Here is a 13,524-nt window from a genome sequence, read left to right on the forward strand (position 1 = left end):
CCGCACCGCTTAAAGGGGACATTGCCCGCCACCCGTATCCAACCAGTCTTGCACTACGCCGTTGACTCTTGATGCCGTCGGGGCAACTGGGGATGGGCAATAAATGCCAGCCTGGCCAGCGACTCTCTCATCCCGCGAACGAGCATAAAAAGACTAACTGTGCCCGGTGTGCTGGGGGAGTGCGGGATGTGGAGGGTGAATTGGCTGTAGGTCTGACAGAGTAGACACTCGTCTGTTTTACTGATTTGTTTTTAACCCCTCTTCGACAGACGCCATCATCAATGAGAATTACAGCTACCTGAAGCACTTCCTGGGGAAGCTGGTTCTGCCGGAGTGCAGCCTACAGATACAGGACTGGGACACGGCGGGAGCAGTCTTCTACGACTACATCCGAGTCATGGAAACGGTGCGGGGAATCGGCGAGGTGAGGCCTGGCTGGGGTGGGAGTGGGGTGTGTCTCGTCCCCGTGAAGACTAACTGGGGGCAACGAAGAAAGACTCTCATTTCCTCCAGCGCCTTTCACCACTGCGGGATGCCCCAGAGCGCTTTACAGCCAATGAAGTACTTTTTGAAGCGTAGTCATAGAAACATAGAAGATAGGAGCAGGAGTAGGCCATTCGGCCCCTCGAGCCTGTTCCGCCATTCAATGAGATCATGGCTGATCATCCAAATTCAGTACCCTGTCCCTGCCTTCTCCCCATATCCCTTGATCCCCTTAGCCTCAAGAAATATATCTAACTCCTTCTTGAATATATTTAATGAATTGGCCTCCACTGCCTTCTGTGGTAGAGAATTCCACAGGTTCACCACTCTCTGGGTGAAGAAATTCCTCCTCATTTCAGTCCTAAATGGCTTACCCCTTATCCTTAGACTGTGACCCCTGGTTCTGGACTCCCTGACCATCAGGAACATCCTTCCTGCATCTAGTCTGTCCAGTCCTGTCAGAATTTTATAAGTTTCACTGTTGTAATGTAGGAAACACGGCAGCCAATTTGTGCACAGCAAGCTCCCACAAACAGCAATGTGATAATGACCAGGTCATCTGTTTTAGTGATGTTGGTTGAGGGATAAATATTGGCCCCAGGACACTGGGGAGAACTCCCCTGCATGAATGGTGTAGTCAAGGGAAGCAGGCTATTCGGCTTGGACAGTAAGCAGAAAATTTGCCGTTAACAAATCTGGCTTTCCTTAATTAGCCCACCTCCTCCTCAGCAAGTGGAGCAGTCAATTTGTGCACAGCAAGATTCCGCCAGTGCGATGAATGGCTGGTGTGGTTTTTGGAGTTGGTTGGGGTGGTGAATATTGGCCAAGACTGCAGATGAACTCCCACTCTCCAACTGGTTTTATGTCCACCCAAGCAGACCCTCGGTTTAACATCTCTTCCGAAAGATATGGCACCTCTGGCACTGCGGCACTAGAAAAATGAGGGCATGTGATAGTAAAGGGACTGTGGCGGTGTCGGTAGAAACCTGGCTAAAGAACAGAAAAGAGATGTTGGTAGTTAATGGATAGAAAGAAAAGAAATAACTTGCGTTTCTCCAGCGCCTTTCACAGCCTCCGCACGTCCCAGAGCACTTTACAGCCAATGAAGTACTTTTTGAAGTGTCGTCACTGTTGTAATGTGGGAAACGTGGTGACCAGTTTGTGCACCGCAAGCTCCCACGCCTAGTTACTTTCCAGTGAGTCGTGCTTTTTTTTTAAAAAGTGCTCAAGTACGGGGGGCAGGATGGGGCTTGATTGCGATGTTCCTCGTAGTTGAATAGCCTGTCTGTGCTTGTACAAAGGCTAATTGAGCAAGGTGCTCGAGGGGGACTTGACACCTGTTGTCCAGTCGAGTGCTGTGGTGGGCTTTTTATCACGAAAGGTCCTGTCTCAGCTGTAAAACTGTCGAGGCCCCTCCATCCAGCGGTGGGAAATGGGTACGGCAGCATTTCAGCTTAGTGCACCGGTCCCACGGGTTCACTAGACCAAACACAGGCCTTCCTCACCTCTTGGCCAGATCTGCGGTTTCCTCGTCCACCAGCTGAGGTGTTCTCGGTTTATACATCGTGAGACAGGTTACATCACTTCAATCAGTGAGGCGGTTACATCAGTACTGTGCACAGTTGTGGTCTCCTTATCTAAGGAAGGATATACTTGCCTTGGAGGTGGTGCTACGATGGTTCACTAGATTGATTCCTGGGATGAGAGGGCTGTCCTATGATGAGAGATTGTGTAGAATGGGCCGATACTCTCTGGAGTTTAGAAGAATGAGAGGTGATCTCATTGAAACATACAAGATTCTGAGGGGGATTGACCGGGTAGATGCTGAGAGGTTGTTTCCCCTGGCTGGAGAGTCTAGAACTAGGGGTCACAGTCTCAGGATAAGGGGTCAGCCATTTAAGACTGAGATGAGGAGGAATTTCTTCACTCAGAGGGTGGTGAATATTTGGAATTCTCTACCCCAGAGGCCTGTGGAGGCTCAGTGGTTGAGTATATTCAAGGCTGAAATCGATAGATTTTTGGACTCTCGGGGAATCGAGGGATACAGGGATCGGGCGGGAAAGTGGAGTTGAGGTCGAAGATCAGCCATGATCTTATTGAATGGCGGAGCAGGCTCGAGGGGCCGAATGGCCGACTCCTCCTATTTCTTGTGTTCTTGTGCCACCACTTCAATCAGTGAGACCGTTACATCAGCGCTTCATGGGCCAAAGGGACACTGACTGCAGCATTTTCAGGTGTGAAGTCGCCAGCACGCTGACTTCTCACCATCCCCACTCAATCCAGAAGCAATTCTCGCTGGCGCTGTCTGCCTCGATGCCCTCCCCGATCGCATCCTCCGGAAAGACTCCCGGGTATGGGGTTTGTTTCTAGGTGCAGTGAGGAAGCTCTTTGTGTCAGAGTTAACTGCCTGTGTTTTGCAGGTGGAGAATCCGACCTACGAGCTGGAGAGGATACACACCGAGGTGATGTCCCTGTGCGGCCGGATAGAGCAGCTCGAGTGTCCCTCGGCCAAAGATCGACTGGCTCAGTCTGGTACAAGTTTGACATCTTTACTGTCCTCTCTCTTTCATTCTTGCATGGCAAAGAAAAAAGAAAGACTTGCATTTCCACAGCGCCTTTCGCAGCCTCGGTGTCCGAAAGCGCTTTACAGCCAATGAAGTACTTTTTGAAGTGTAATCACTGTTGTAATGTAGGAAACGCAGCAGCCAATTTGTGCACAGCAAGCTCCCACAAGCATTTACGTCCACCCGAGAGAGCAGACGGGGACACGGTCTACCATCTCCGCTGAAAGGTCGCCCCTCCGACAGTGCGGCGCTCCCTCGGTACCGCCCCTCCGACAGTGCGGCGCTCCCTCGGTACCGCCCCTCCGACAGTGCGGCGCTCCCTCGGTACCGCCCCTCCGACAGTGCGGCGCTCCCTCGGTACCGCCCCTCCGACAGTGCGGCGCTCCCTCGGTACCGCCCCTCCGACAGTGCGGCGCTCCCTCAGTACCGCCCCTCCGACAGTGCGGCGCTCCCTCGGTACCGACTGCGGCGCTCCCTCGGTACCGACAGTGCGGCGCTCCCTCGGTACCGACAGTGCGGCGCTCCCTCAGTGCCGCCCCTCCGACAGTGCGGCGCTCCCTCGGTGCCGCCCCTCCGACAGCGCGGCGCTCCCTCAGTACTGCAAGCGTCAATCGAGAGTTTGTGCTCAAGTCTCTGGAGTGGGACTTGAACCCACGACCTTCTGACTCTGGAGGGGAGAGTGTTGCCCACTGAGCAAGACAGCCACCGTCTGTTTGGCTTCAAAATCAATCCCTTGTCCTCTTCTCTCCTGTAACCAGGGCTGGTGGTTTATGATTGGGTCAAATTTTGCTACATGAAATTATGGGATTTTTACCAGTGCGATTCCATCTGTGAAAATGGAAATTCAGTCTTTCTTTCTATTCAGTTGTATATATTAAAAGCCTTGCATCTGTGTGCACTTACTGTCAATATTAATTGACCCCCAACATCCACAGCCTCGCTCTATTTTTAACATTATGGCCCCTTGTTCTGGACTCTCCCACCAGCGGAATTTGTTTCTCTGTATCTACCCGGTCAAATCCTTTAATCGTCTTAAGCACCTCAATTGGATCGCCCCTTAATCATCTGTACTCGAGGGAATACAAACCCAGTCTGTGCAATTTGTCCTCCTAATTTAACCCTTTAAGCCCTGGTATCATTCTGGTTAACATAATACATCCTTCCTGAGGTGCGGTTCCCGGAACTGCACACGTGTTACTGGTATAAATTAGTTGGGGAGCGGAGACGAAAGTCTGTGCACCAGTTGCTGTGGGCCCGACAGCAGGGAAATGGTCTCCCTTCCCTCTGATTATACCACGGCGGGAGCACAGGCCCTGGCTCCCGCAGCACCTCCTGTGGGAGTTTGGGCCGCAGCAGTTTCGCGCTGACTCGCTGTGTTTGACAGAACGCTGGCTGATCTTTGTGAGCGTGACGCCCACCGACTCTCCCCCATATAATGGCGGGTCTAAAGCTGCATCCTTGCATGTGTTTTCCAATCGATGGCGATGCTGTGGACAGCGTGCGTTCTTTACTCTCGCCACCGGCTGTGGACCGCAGACTCCCACCACCCTGCACGTGACCGTACGCATCCGCGAGCAGTGCTTGGAGGCACTGGAGGCCCATCGTGCGTGGCCCAGCTCTTTGAAAGAGCCACCAATTAGTCTCACTCGGCCCAACTGTTCCCTGCTGGTGTCTATGCTCCACAAAGCTGAGTCTCATTTCACCCCATCACCATATCCTTCTACAGGAAACTTTCTTTTACCCGGCACGGATGGGACCGACGCGGTGCCGGTTCATCAACAATTCCGGATAACCGAACGCTATAGTAAAAGATACGGAGCTCAGAGCTCCGTATAAAGCAACAAACCCTGTTGCTCAGCTTCAAAACAATCGGCACAAGTTGTAAGCGTCTCTGTAGCTTAGCAACAGCTTCAGCTACACCCTTGCACAGCAACAAATGGAGTAATAAAAGTAAAAAAAGTTACCTGAACCGACTCCTGAATTTTGCCGGTGGATAGAGCGTTCCGGTTATTTAGGGGCCGGTTAATCGAAAGTTTCCTGTATTCCTCTCCCTCGTGTTTAGCCAGCTTCCCCTTAAATGTATCTGTGCTCTTCGCCTCAACCACTCCCTGTGGCAGCAAGTTCCACATTCTCACCACTCTCTGGGCAAAGAAGTTTCTCTTGAATTCCCCATTGGATTTATTAGTGACTATCTTATATTGATGGACACTAGTTCTGGCCTCCCCCACGAGTGGAAACATCTCTACGTCTACCCTATCGAAACTCGTTCATTATCTTAAAGACCTCTATCAGGTCACCCCTCGGCCTTCTCTTTTCTAGAGAAGAGAGCCCCAGCCTGTTCATCCTTTCCTGATGGGAATAACCTCTAAGTTCTGAATCATCCTTGAATGGAGGCGGGGGTGGTGTGGGCAAGGCTGGGGCGAGGGGTGACTGTGATTATTTTTTAACGGTGGGTGCCCCGTTGCAGTGAAGTTCCTTTAGTGATTTGTTTCTGACCTGTTATTTCTCTCTGTCTCCCCCCCACCAGACATGGCCAAGCAGATCGCCAACATGCTGCGCACCGTGCTCGGGCTGCAGCACAGCGCGGACTCGCCCGGGGACCGAGCTCCCAGCCTCCAGCACGTTCCCCTGCGCCTGCTCGCCCCTTACATCCGCAAGCTGCCCATGCCCGAGGACTACGCTCTGGAGGAGCTGCGCAGCCTGACCCAGACCTACCTGCGGGAACTGATTGTCGCCCCGTAGCCGCCCGTCCCGTCGAGAGGGAGAGGGGGAACACTTCTCTTCGCGGTCTGGGTCCGCCTGCACTCTTCCCCCTTCCAGCAAAGGTTCCTCCGAGAAAAGCGAGCGGCGAATTCGACCACGAGACTCCGATTCTTCGATAGCCACTGTTTTAAAGACCTTTTTTTAAACGTAGAGAGGCAGCGTCTGGACCAGTGGGACTATATCTTGTTTAACGGAAGGTTACGAGGTGCCGTGAGGCTCGCATGTTGGTGGGACTTTATCTTTCTTTTAACTTTAATAATTCTGTTCTAAGTGATTATACAGGACTTGCAATGTAGATGAGAGTTCAGCAGTGACCCCGCTCCCCCAAACCCTCCCAACTTGTCTATACTGGGGGCTGATTTGCTTAAATCCACCTGGTTAAACAAGACGGCGGTCGAGAGGGGGTCAAACTGACAATAAACCTTTTTTAAATGGTGTTTTGCTCCGGTGGGAGATCTGACTGTGTTAATGCAGAGTGATCCCGCTGTGCTAGACGTGTCTGTTTCTAGGTGGCACAAACAAGCTGTCTGCCTGCACGGTGACCGCACTCCCTAGTCTAGTGTTTGGAGATGAGTCCCACAGGTCTCGGGACGGGCGGGAGGAGAAATGTGCTGCTTTTGGGTTTAGTCGCAAAACCTACAGTTTTTTTAACACGTGTGAGAAAGCAGCGAACAGCTAGTTTTAAACCGCGGCTCTCAAAAACCTCCCCTCGGAGTTTCCCCCGTCCTTCCGAAAAGGGAGTCCCACCAACCAAACCCTGGGATCTGTTCAGTAAACGGTGTGTGCGCGTTTCCACAGCGAGATGCTCTTTGCTGGCTCTTGTACATCTGCTGGTTGCTGGGAGTCTGTCGGGGGGCCGTTGGGCCGGCCTGGGGTTCCTTGTTCTGATCCCTCGGGTTCCTTCCAGCTGTGGTCTTTTTCCCCCAGTGAGGGAGAAAGGAACCAATTCTCCAGACCACCGTCCTATTGGGCTTCACTTTTTAAGTAACGTACAAATCATTCTTGTGCAGCCTGTAAGGTGGTTCTCCGTCCCCCCCAATCGGATCGAGAGATTCTAAACCCAGGCTCGCTCCCCAGCGCTGTTGTGGTATCCCGAGTGCAGCAAATGGTGAGAAAGATTTAACCTGAACTATTCCCAGTTGGTGTCTCCTAGAATTTGGCAGCATACAGGAAGCTTGACTTCTCTCTCCGCCCCTGTGTGGTCTGCCCAAGGGAGGAGAATGCCAGGCGGTCTGGTGTATCCTTGATACAGTCTGAGCTGAGTGTCTGGAGTTTTTAAACCGTTTGTATAAATTCCCACCCCCCCCCCCCCCCCCACCTCTCTGAATTCTCCCCGGGGGGGGAGGGAGAAGGATAACTGCTCGTGGACTATCCATACTAAGGGAGGTGGCACTGGGTGATTCGAGACTGGAGGAATCGATTGCCTCTCCAGCACGGAGAGGGGAGCTTGGGGGCATCTTTAGGGAGTCCAGAGCCGGGTAAATCCACACCATTTGCGCATAGAAGCCTTTTGGGGTCCAGCGTAGGTTTGAAAGCGATTTGCTGAGTGATGAGTTAAACAGTGTGCACAACCACCCCGAGCACCTCTGCAGCAAGCGAGTGGTGGAAGATACTGACCCTTCCCCAACCCAGGGGGTGTTAATGAGACCGGGGCGGGTAGTAAACATGCAGCGAATACTGGAGCATCGAGTTAGTTTGATCTGCCAGTGTAGAGTTGTCCTGGTTTATAACCATATCCTCCTCACTCCAACCCAAATTCATCTCTTTTTTAGAAAATGGAAATGTAAATACCTGCCACATAAAGGTTGCCTTCAGATCTGGGTCACTCTTCACTGGGTGCGGGGGGGGGAATGGCAGCGATCTCTGAACCCTGGTTCTTTGCCTTCCTCCTCCTACAAAGTTCTGGTGCCCTTGTCGCTGCTCTGCTTGTGCTCCCGAGCCCCCCACACCCCAGGGGGGGGGGGGGGGAGAGACCATCAGCCGGGGCTGCCTGGCAATTTGAGTGAGGTCCCCCTGCCTCTCCCCTTCCTGCTGACAGGCTCTTGGACAGAGGGCGGTCTGTGGAACCGAGCGTGTCCACCGCGTCAGGGAGAGGCAGCGGGCTGGCGTAAGCGGTTTGTTAAACATCACAACCGTTGATGGCAGTGCCAGTTATTCTGGTCAAATGCAGTATTTTAAGTTATATTATAAAATAAAACTAGCTGGTGACGTTCCCTTGTCGAAATATTTTAAAGATGTGTGGATGGTGACCCCGGGGAACATTTTTTAAGACTATTTTTGTGTGTTTTTTTTTGCCCGGCCCCCCCCCCCTATTGTAACTGCCCCAGAGACCGACGCTAACCGGCTAAAGCAGGAGTGTCGGGAACAATCTCTTAAAGTGTGGGGTGTGGTGGGGGGTGGGGTGTGTGTGGGGGGGGGGGTGGGGTGTGTGGGGGGGGGGGGGGGGGGGAAGGAGAGAGAATGGCCACATAAATAAACTGCGAAAAGCAGCAGGTCGGAGAGGGAGAGAGAGATGATGTGCCTTTAAATAACACGGCAGCACCGTGGGTTAACTGGAGAAATAACGGGGGGTGAAGAGAGAGAAAGGGGGGGGGGGAAGAGGTTAAATTTTTGACCTTTTGGAGAAAATAGCAGCGGGGCCAGCAATGAATGAATCCGCCCCGAAATCCCGACAGATTCTCCTTGGTGGAGTTTTCTCCTCCGGAATTGACACGAGGCAAATTGCGATTTGACTTGTTGAGACTTTCCAGTGTGGCTTCGCGGCATCTCTGATAGTCCGAGCGATTCCTCGCTTCAGCTCAGTCAGCAGACTCCCTGCCTGCCCGGGTGCAGCTTTGGTTGGGGGAGAGGGAAGGTGGTTGGGTTGGGTGGCGGTGCGGCCCAGGGGTGTTGTACCCCAGCAAAGGGGCAGCGTCTCCCCTGGTCAGGAGCCCCGAGTCAGGACGCAGCTCCAGGTCAGTGCAATTTATTAAAAAAAAGAGGATATCCTTTCCTTTGTATCGCGATGAGGTGTGTGTGGGGTGGGGGGGGTTATTCAGCCAGCAGAGGACAGCGGATCACGATGTCCCCGGGTATTTTCTACAGCAGTATGATATTAGTTCTGGGTTTAAGCCTTTCGTTGCCACGTTCCAACCGACTCCTTCTGTGCCCAGACACTCCCTGTTCCGAAGGCGGGGATGTGCGTGTGTGTGTCTCGCAGGGGGCCTGGTTTCAAGGTGGTTTAAAAGATGTGTATTGAAATTGTGAATAAAGTAAATTCTCATAGATTAGAGTATTTTTCTTTTTAATTGTGTTGTGTGGGGAGGGGGGACATGCATTATTTTAAAAAAATAAATGTGCAAATTTCAATGGAGGCTGCTGGAGGAGTCATTGTGGTTGTATGTGTATGTATGAAGTGTGGTTGGTTCTGTGCGTAAGTTTTTCTTGTGTGAATGTAATGGATTGAAAGGCCATTCAGCCCATCGAGCTGGCCCTGTTAATTGGGCACAGACTGTACCCGTCCCTTCAGTCTCGACTCTGATTCTGTGACTGGAGACTCCTGTTTATTTGATGCCTTAATTAATCTCGCAAGTGTCTCAAAAGCACTTCGCATAGAAAGACTTGCATTTAGGGTTGCAAAATTCTGGGAATTTTTAAAAGAGGAAACTTTCCATGGGAATTTATGGGAATTTTGAGTTTTTTTGCACACTGATGGTTTTTGTCTTTGACCCTTATATTATCTTTGTCGTCAAAATAGACATACTGTTCCATACAAATAAAAACAGGCTTTCAAAACTTTATTTAGGTTATAATTTTGAACTTTATTGAACCCCCACAAAAAAGACCCATCTAAAATAAAATAAAAAGGGCGTCAGCCTATTTAGCCTGTAATTTGTCCTTATTTTGTCCCTTTGAGTCTTCTACTCATGAGTCTTCTGAGTCTTCTACTCCTCATTGCTCCTCCTGATTCTCTGACTCTGGCTCTGACGTGTCCATTTCCTCCTCTGTGTCAGTGTCTAGCTGTGTGGTGGACACTTCTGTATCTGGCTCAATAAGTTGTAGATTCGCCTGGATAGCCACCAGTTTCTCCACTCTCTTGTTAGTCAGCCTGTTGCGCACCTTTGTATGCGTATTCCCAAAAAGTGACCAGTTTCGTTCAGAGGCCGCTGATGAAGGTGGGATTTGGAGTATCACCGATGCAATGGGTGACAGGGCCTCAGATGCACAAAGTCCCTTCCACCAGGTATGTGCACTGATATGCTTGCATGATTCCCATATCCCATCCCCATTCCAAAGACCTTGCTTGGTAGAGAACTTTGCCAGACTTCCCAGAACTTTGCCCACATCCAGATTGAGATGGTGTGAGAGGGTAGAAATCACACTGTAAGCGTTGTTGATCTGTTCTCCAGGAAGTATTGGTCTCCCAACATGCTTTGGGTCCAGCATGTATGCTGCAGCATGAATCGACTTGACACAAAATTCTTGACGCGTCTGTATGAATTGAACAATTGCCTTCTCCTCTGCTTTGAGCAGCAGGGATGTGGGTAGGGCAATGCTGATTTGTTCTTTTAAATCAGCAAAAAGCCTGAGAACATCTGACAAGACAGCGTCATCTCCTTCAATCTGAGCAATTGCAGATGCTACTGGTGAGAGTAGTTTAAGGCTGCTAACCACTCTCTCCCAAAACACATCATCCAGCAGTATTTTCTTGATGGTGGTTTCCATATCCCCAGACTGGGATATTGCCACTTCTTGCAGCGACTCCTTACCCTCCAGAAGGCTGTTGTACATTATGACAACACCACCCCATCTAGTGTTGTTGGGCAGCTTCAGTGTGGTGTTCTTGTTCTTTGTCATTTGCTTGGAGTTGTAGGTTGCTGCAACTACCTGTTTTCCCCTGACATACTTAACAACTTGCTTGGCTCTCTTGTACAGTGTTTCCATGGTTCTCAAACCCATGATGTCCTTGAGCAGGTTAAGCCCATGAGCTGCGCACCCAATAGACGTAATATGAGGGTAGGCCTCCTCCACTTGAGCCCAAGCAGCCTTCATATTCGCAGCATTGTCAGTAACTACTCCAAAGACCTTTTGTGATCCAAGATCGTTGATGACCACTTTCAGCTCATCAGCAATGTATGTGCCTGTGTGTCTGTTGTCCTTCGTGTCTGTGCTCTTGAAGAACACTGGGAGAGAAGTGGAGACGATGTAGTTTATGATGCCCTCCCCTCGTACATTTGACCACCCATCTGAGATAACTGCACCACAGTCTGCCATCGCTATTGTTTCTTTGAGCTTTCCTTGGACTCTGTTATACTCAGCCTCCAGCAAATAAGTAGACAAAGCATGTCTGGTGGGAGGACAGTATGCAGGGCGAATAACATTGAAAAATCTCTTCCAGTACACATTGGCTGTGAGCATGAGGGGTGAGCCTGTCGCATATACAGCTTGAGCAAGGCACTCAGCTGCATTCTTCTGGCTATGGTTATCCATTGTATCAAAGAACCTTCCAAGTGGGCCAGGAGTTGCTGATAAGGAGTCTGATGCTGAATGAGAACCATCATCTTCTTGAATGGAAGCAGAGGAACTCTGGGCTGACTGCTGTGAGCTTTGAGTGAAGTTGTTGCATTTGGATAAATGCTGCTGCATCTTTGTGGCATTCTTTACATATGGCTTTCTACAGTGTTTGCACATGTACACAGTCTTTCCATCTTTAATGCCTGGGGTAAAATCCTTCCACACATCCGATGGTAAACGTGGCATTGTTCTATGCAGAGAAATAAAGGGCATTCATCTGTGTCGAACTGCGGTCGATCAGCACGATTGCAACAGGGTGAGTACATTTTTGCTGATGCTCCATGTGATGGAAGCATGACCTGTACACACACGACGCTTCATCGCCAATAGTGTATTATTTTGTATATTTTAAATTGAAGGACAACAGAGTTCAACAAGTAACTGGTTTATTTGGTATGAAGTCTGATTTACTTACTGCATCATCACAACATCAGCAGAAAACAAAATGACTTCCCTCAGGACCCCTAACCTGGATCTTAAAAAAACTATAGCAGTCTTACAGATGCCTGCAGGCCAATCACAATTCGATATGCAAATATTACAAATAGAGGGAGCTAATCGCTCATCCACTCATCCAACCAATCAGGACACATTTGTTCACAGTCACACACAAAACTTGTAATTATTAAAACAAGCCAAGTAAGAAGATAAACATATATTGATTAAGAAATTCCTTAATAATTAAGATTCCATCTCTGTTAGTAATTTTAAGAGAGGACCTGTGGGGGAAAAAAAAAGAAAGAAATACAAAAAAAACAATGTTATGCTAGCATATGCTTTTTTGGGCAAAATTCCCAAGCTAAACTTCCCGTGGAAAATTTCCGGAAATTTACCGGAAACTTTCCACCCCTTTGCAACCCTACTTGCATTTATACAGCATTTTTCACAACCTCAGGACGTCCCAAAGAGCTGTACAGAAGAATTAGGAGCAGGAGTCGGCCATTCGGCCCCTCGAGCCTGCTCCGCCAGTCAATGAGATCATGGCTGATCTTTGACCTCAACTCCACTTTCCTGCCCGACCTCCATATCCCTCGATTCCCCTAGAGTCCAAAAATCTATCGATCTCAGCCTTGAATATACTCAAAAGACTGAGCCTCCACAGGCCTCGGGGGTAGAGAATTCCAAAGATTCACCACCCTCCGAGTGAAGAAATTCCTCATCTCAGTCCTAAATGGCCGACCCCTTATCCTGAGACTGTGACCCCTAGTTCTAGACACTCCAGCCAGGGGAAACAACCTCTCAGCATCTACCCTGTCAATCCCCCTCAGAATCTTGTGTGTTTCAATGAGATCACCTCTCATTCTTCTAAACTCGAGAGTATCGGCTCAATCTACACAATCTCTCCTCATAGGACAGCCCTCTCATCCCAGGGATCAATCTAGTGAACCTTCGTTGCACCGCCTCCAAGGCAAGTATATCCTTCCTTAGATAAGGAGACCAAAACTGTGCCCAGTACTCCAGGTGTGGTCTCACCAAGGCCCTGTACAATTGGAGCAAGACTTCCTCACTCTTATACTCCAACCCCCTTGCAATAAAGGCCAACATGCCATTTGCCTTCCTAAGTGCTTGCTGTGCCAGCATGCTAACTGGCTCCTGTACGAGGACACCCAAACCTCTGAGCACCAACATTTAACAGTTTCTCACCATTTCAAAAATATTCTGTTTTCCTAGTCTTCCTGCCCAAGTGAATAACCTCACATTTCCCCACCAATCGAGGACTTTTGAAGTGTAGTCACTGTTGTAATGGAGGAAGCGCAGCAGCCAATATGCACACAGCAAGATCCCACAAACAGCAATGCGATAAACGACCAGGTAATCTGTTTTTAGGTGCCGATTTGAGGACTAAATATTGGCCAGGACGTGGAGAGAACTCGTTCTTCATGCAGATAGTATCATGGGATCTTTATCATCAACAGGTAGACAAGGCCTTAACTTAACGTCCCAAGGATGGACCCTGCACAGGAACAGGAGGCGGCCATTCAGCTCCTCGAGCCTGTTCTGCCATTGAATTAGATCCTGGCTGATCTCGAACTCCATTTACCTGCCGTTGATCCACCCCTTGATCTACCCCTGCCTAACAAAAATCTATCGTTCAGTTTTGAAAGCTCCAATTGACCCCAGCATCTTTTCGGGGGAGAGAGTTCCAGATTTCCACCACCCT

General features: G+C 49.9%; 1 protein-coding gene across 8 annotated transcripts in view; it reads left to right on the top strand.

The window, feature by feature from the left end:
- The window catches only part of nup98 (nucleoporin 98 and 96 precursor), a 205,840-nt gene that overhangs the window by 170,262 nt on the left and 22,054 nt on the right, over window positions 1–13,524 (top strand). For 6 of the 8 annotated variants that reach the window (XM_085999815.1, XM_085999814.1, XM_085999812.1 and 3 more), the window contains 2 exons: window positions 270–424; window positions 2,904–3,015. In XM_085999815.1, the coding sequence (XP_085855941.1) occupies window positions 270–424; window positions 2,904–3,015 (267 nt within the window). Of the gene's footprint in view, window positions 1–269; window positions 425–2,903; window positions 3,016–5,574; window positions 6,248–13,524 lie in introns of those variants that run through there. The other 2 variants (XM_085999818.1, XM_085999819.1) reach the window with 1 other exon arrangement.

This window comes from Somniosus microcephalus, chromosome 10 (genome assembly GCF_052327205.1).
Source record: "Somniosus microcephalus isolate GS21.2 chromosome 10, FLI_Smic_1.0, whole genome shotgun sequence".
NCBI classification, from domain to species: domain Eukaryota; kingdom Metazoa; phylum Chordata; class Chondrichthyes; order Squaliformes; family Somniosidae; genus Somniosus; species Somniosus microcephalus.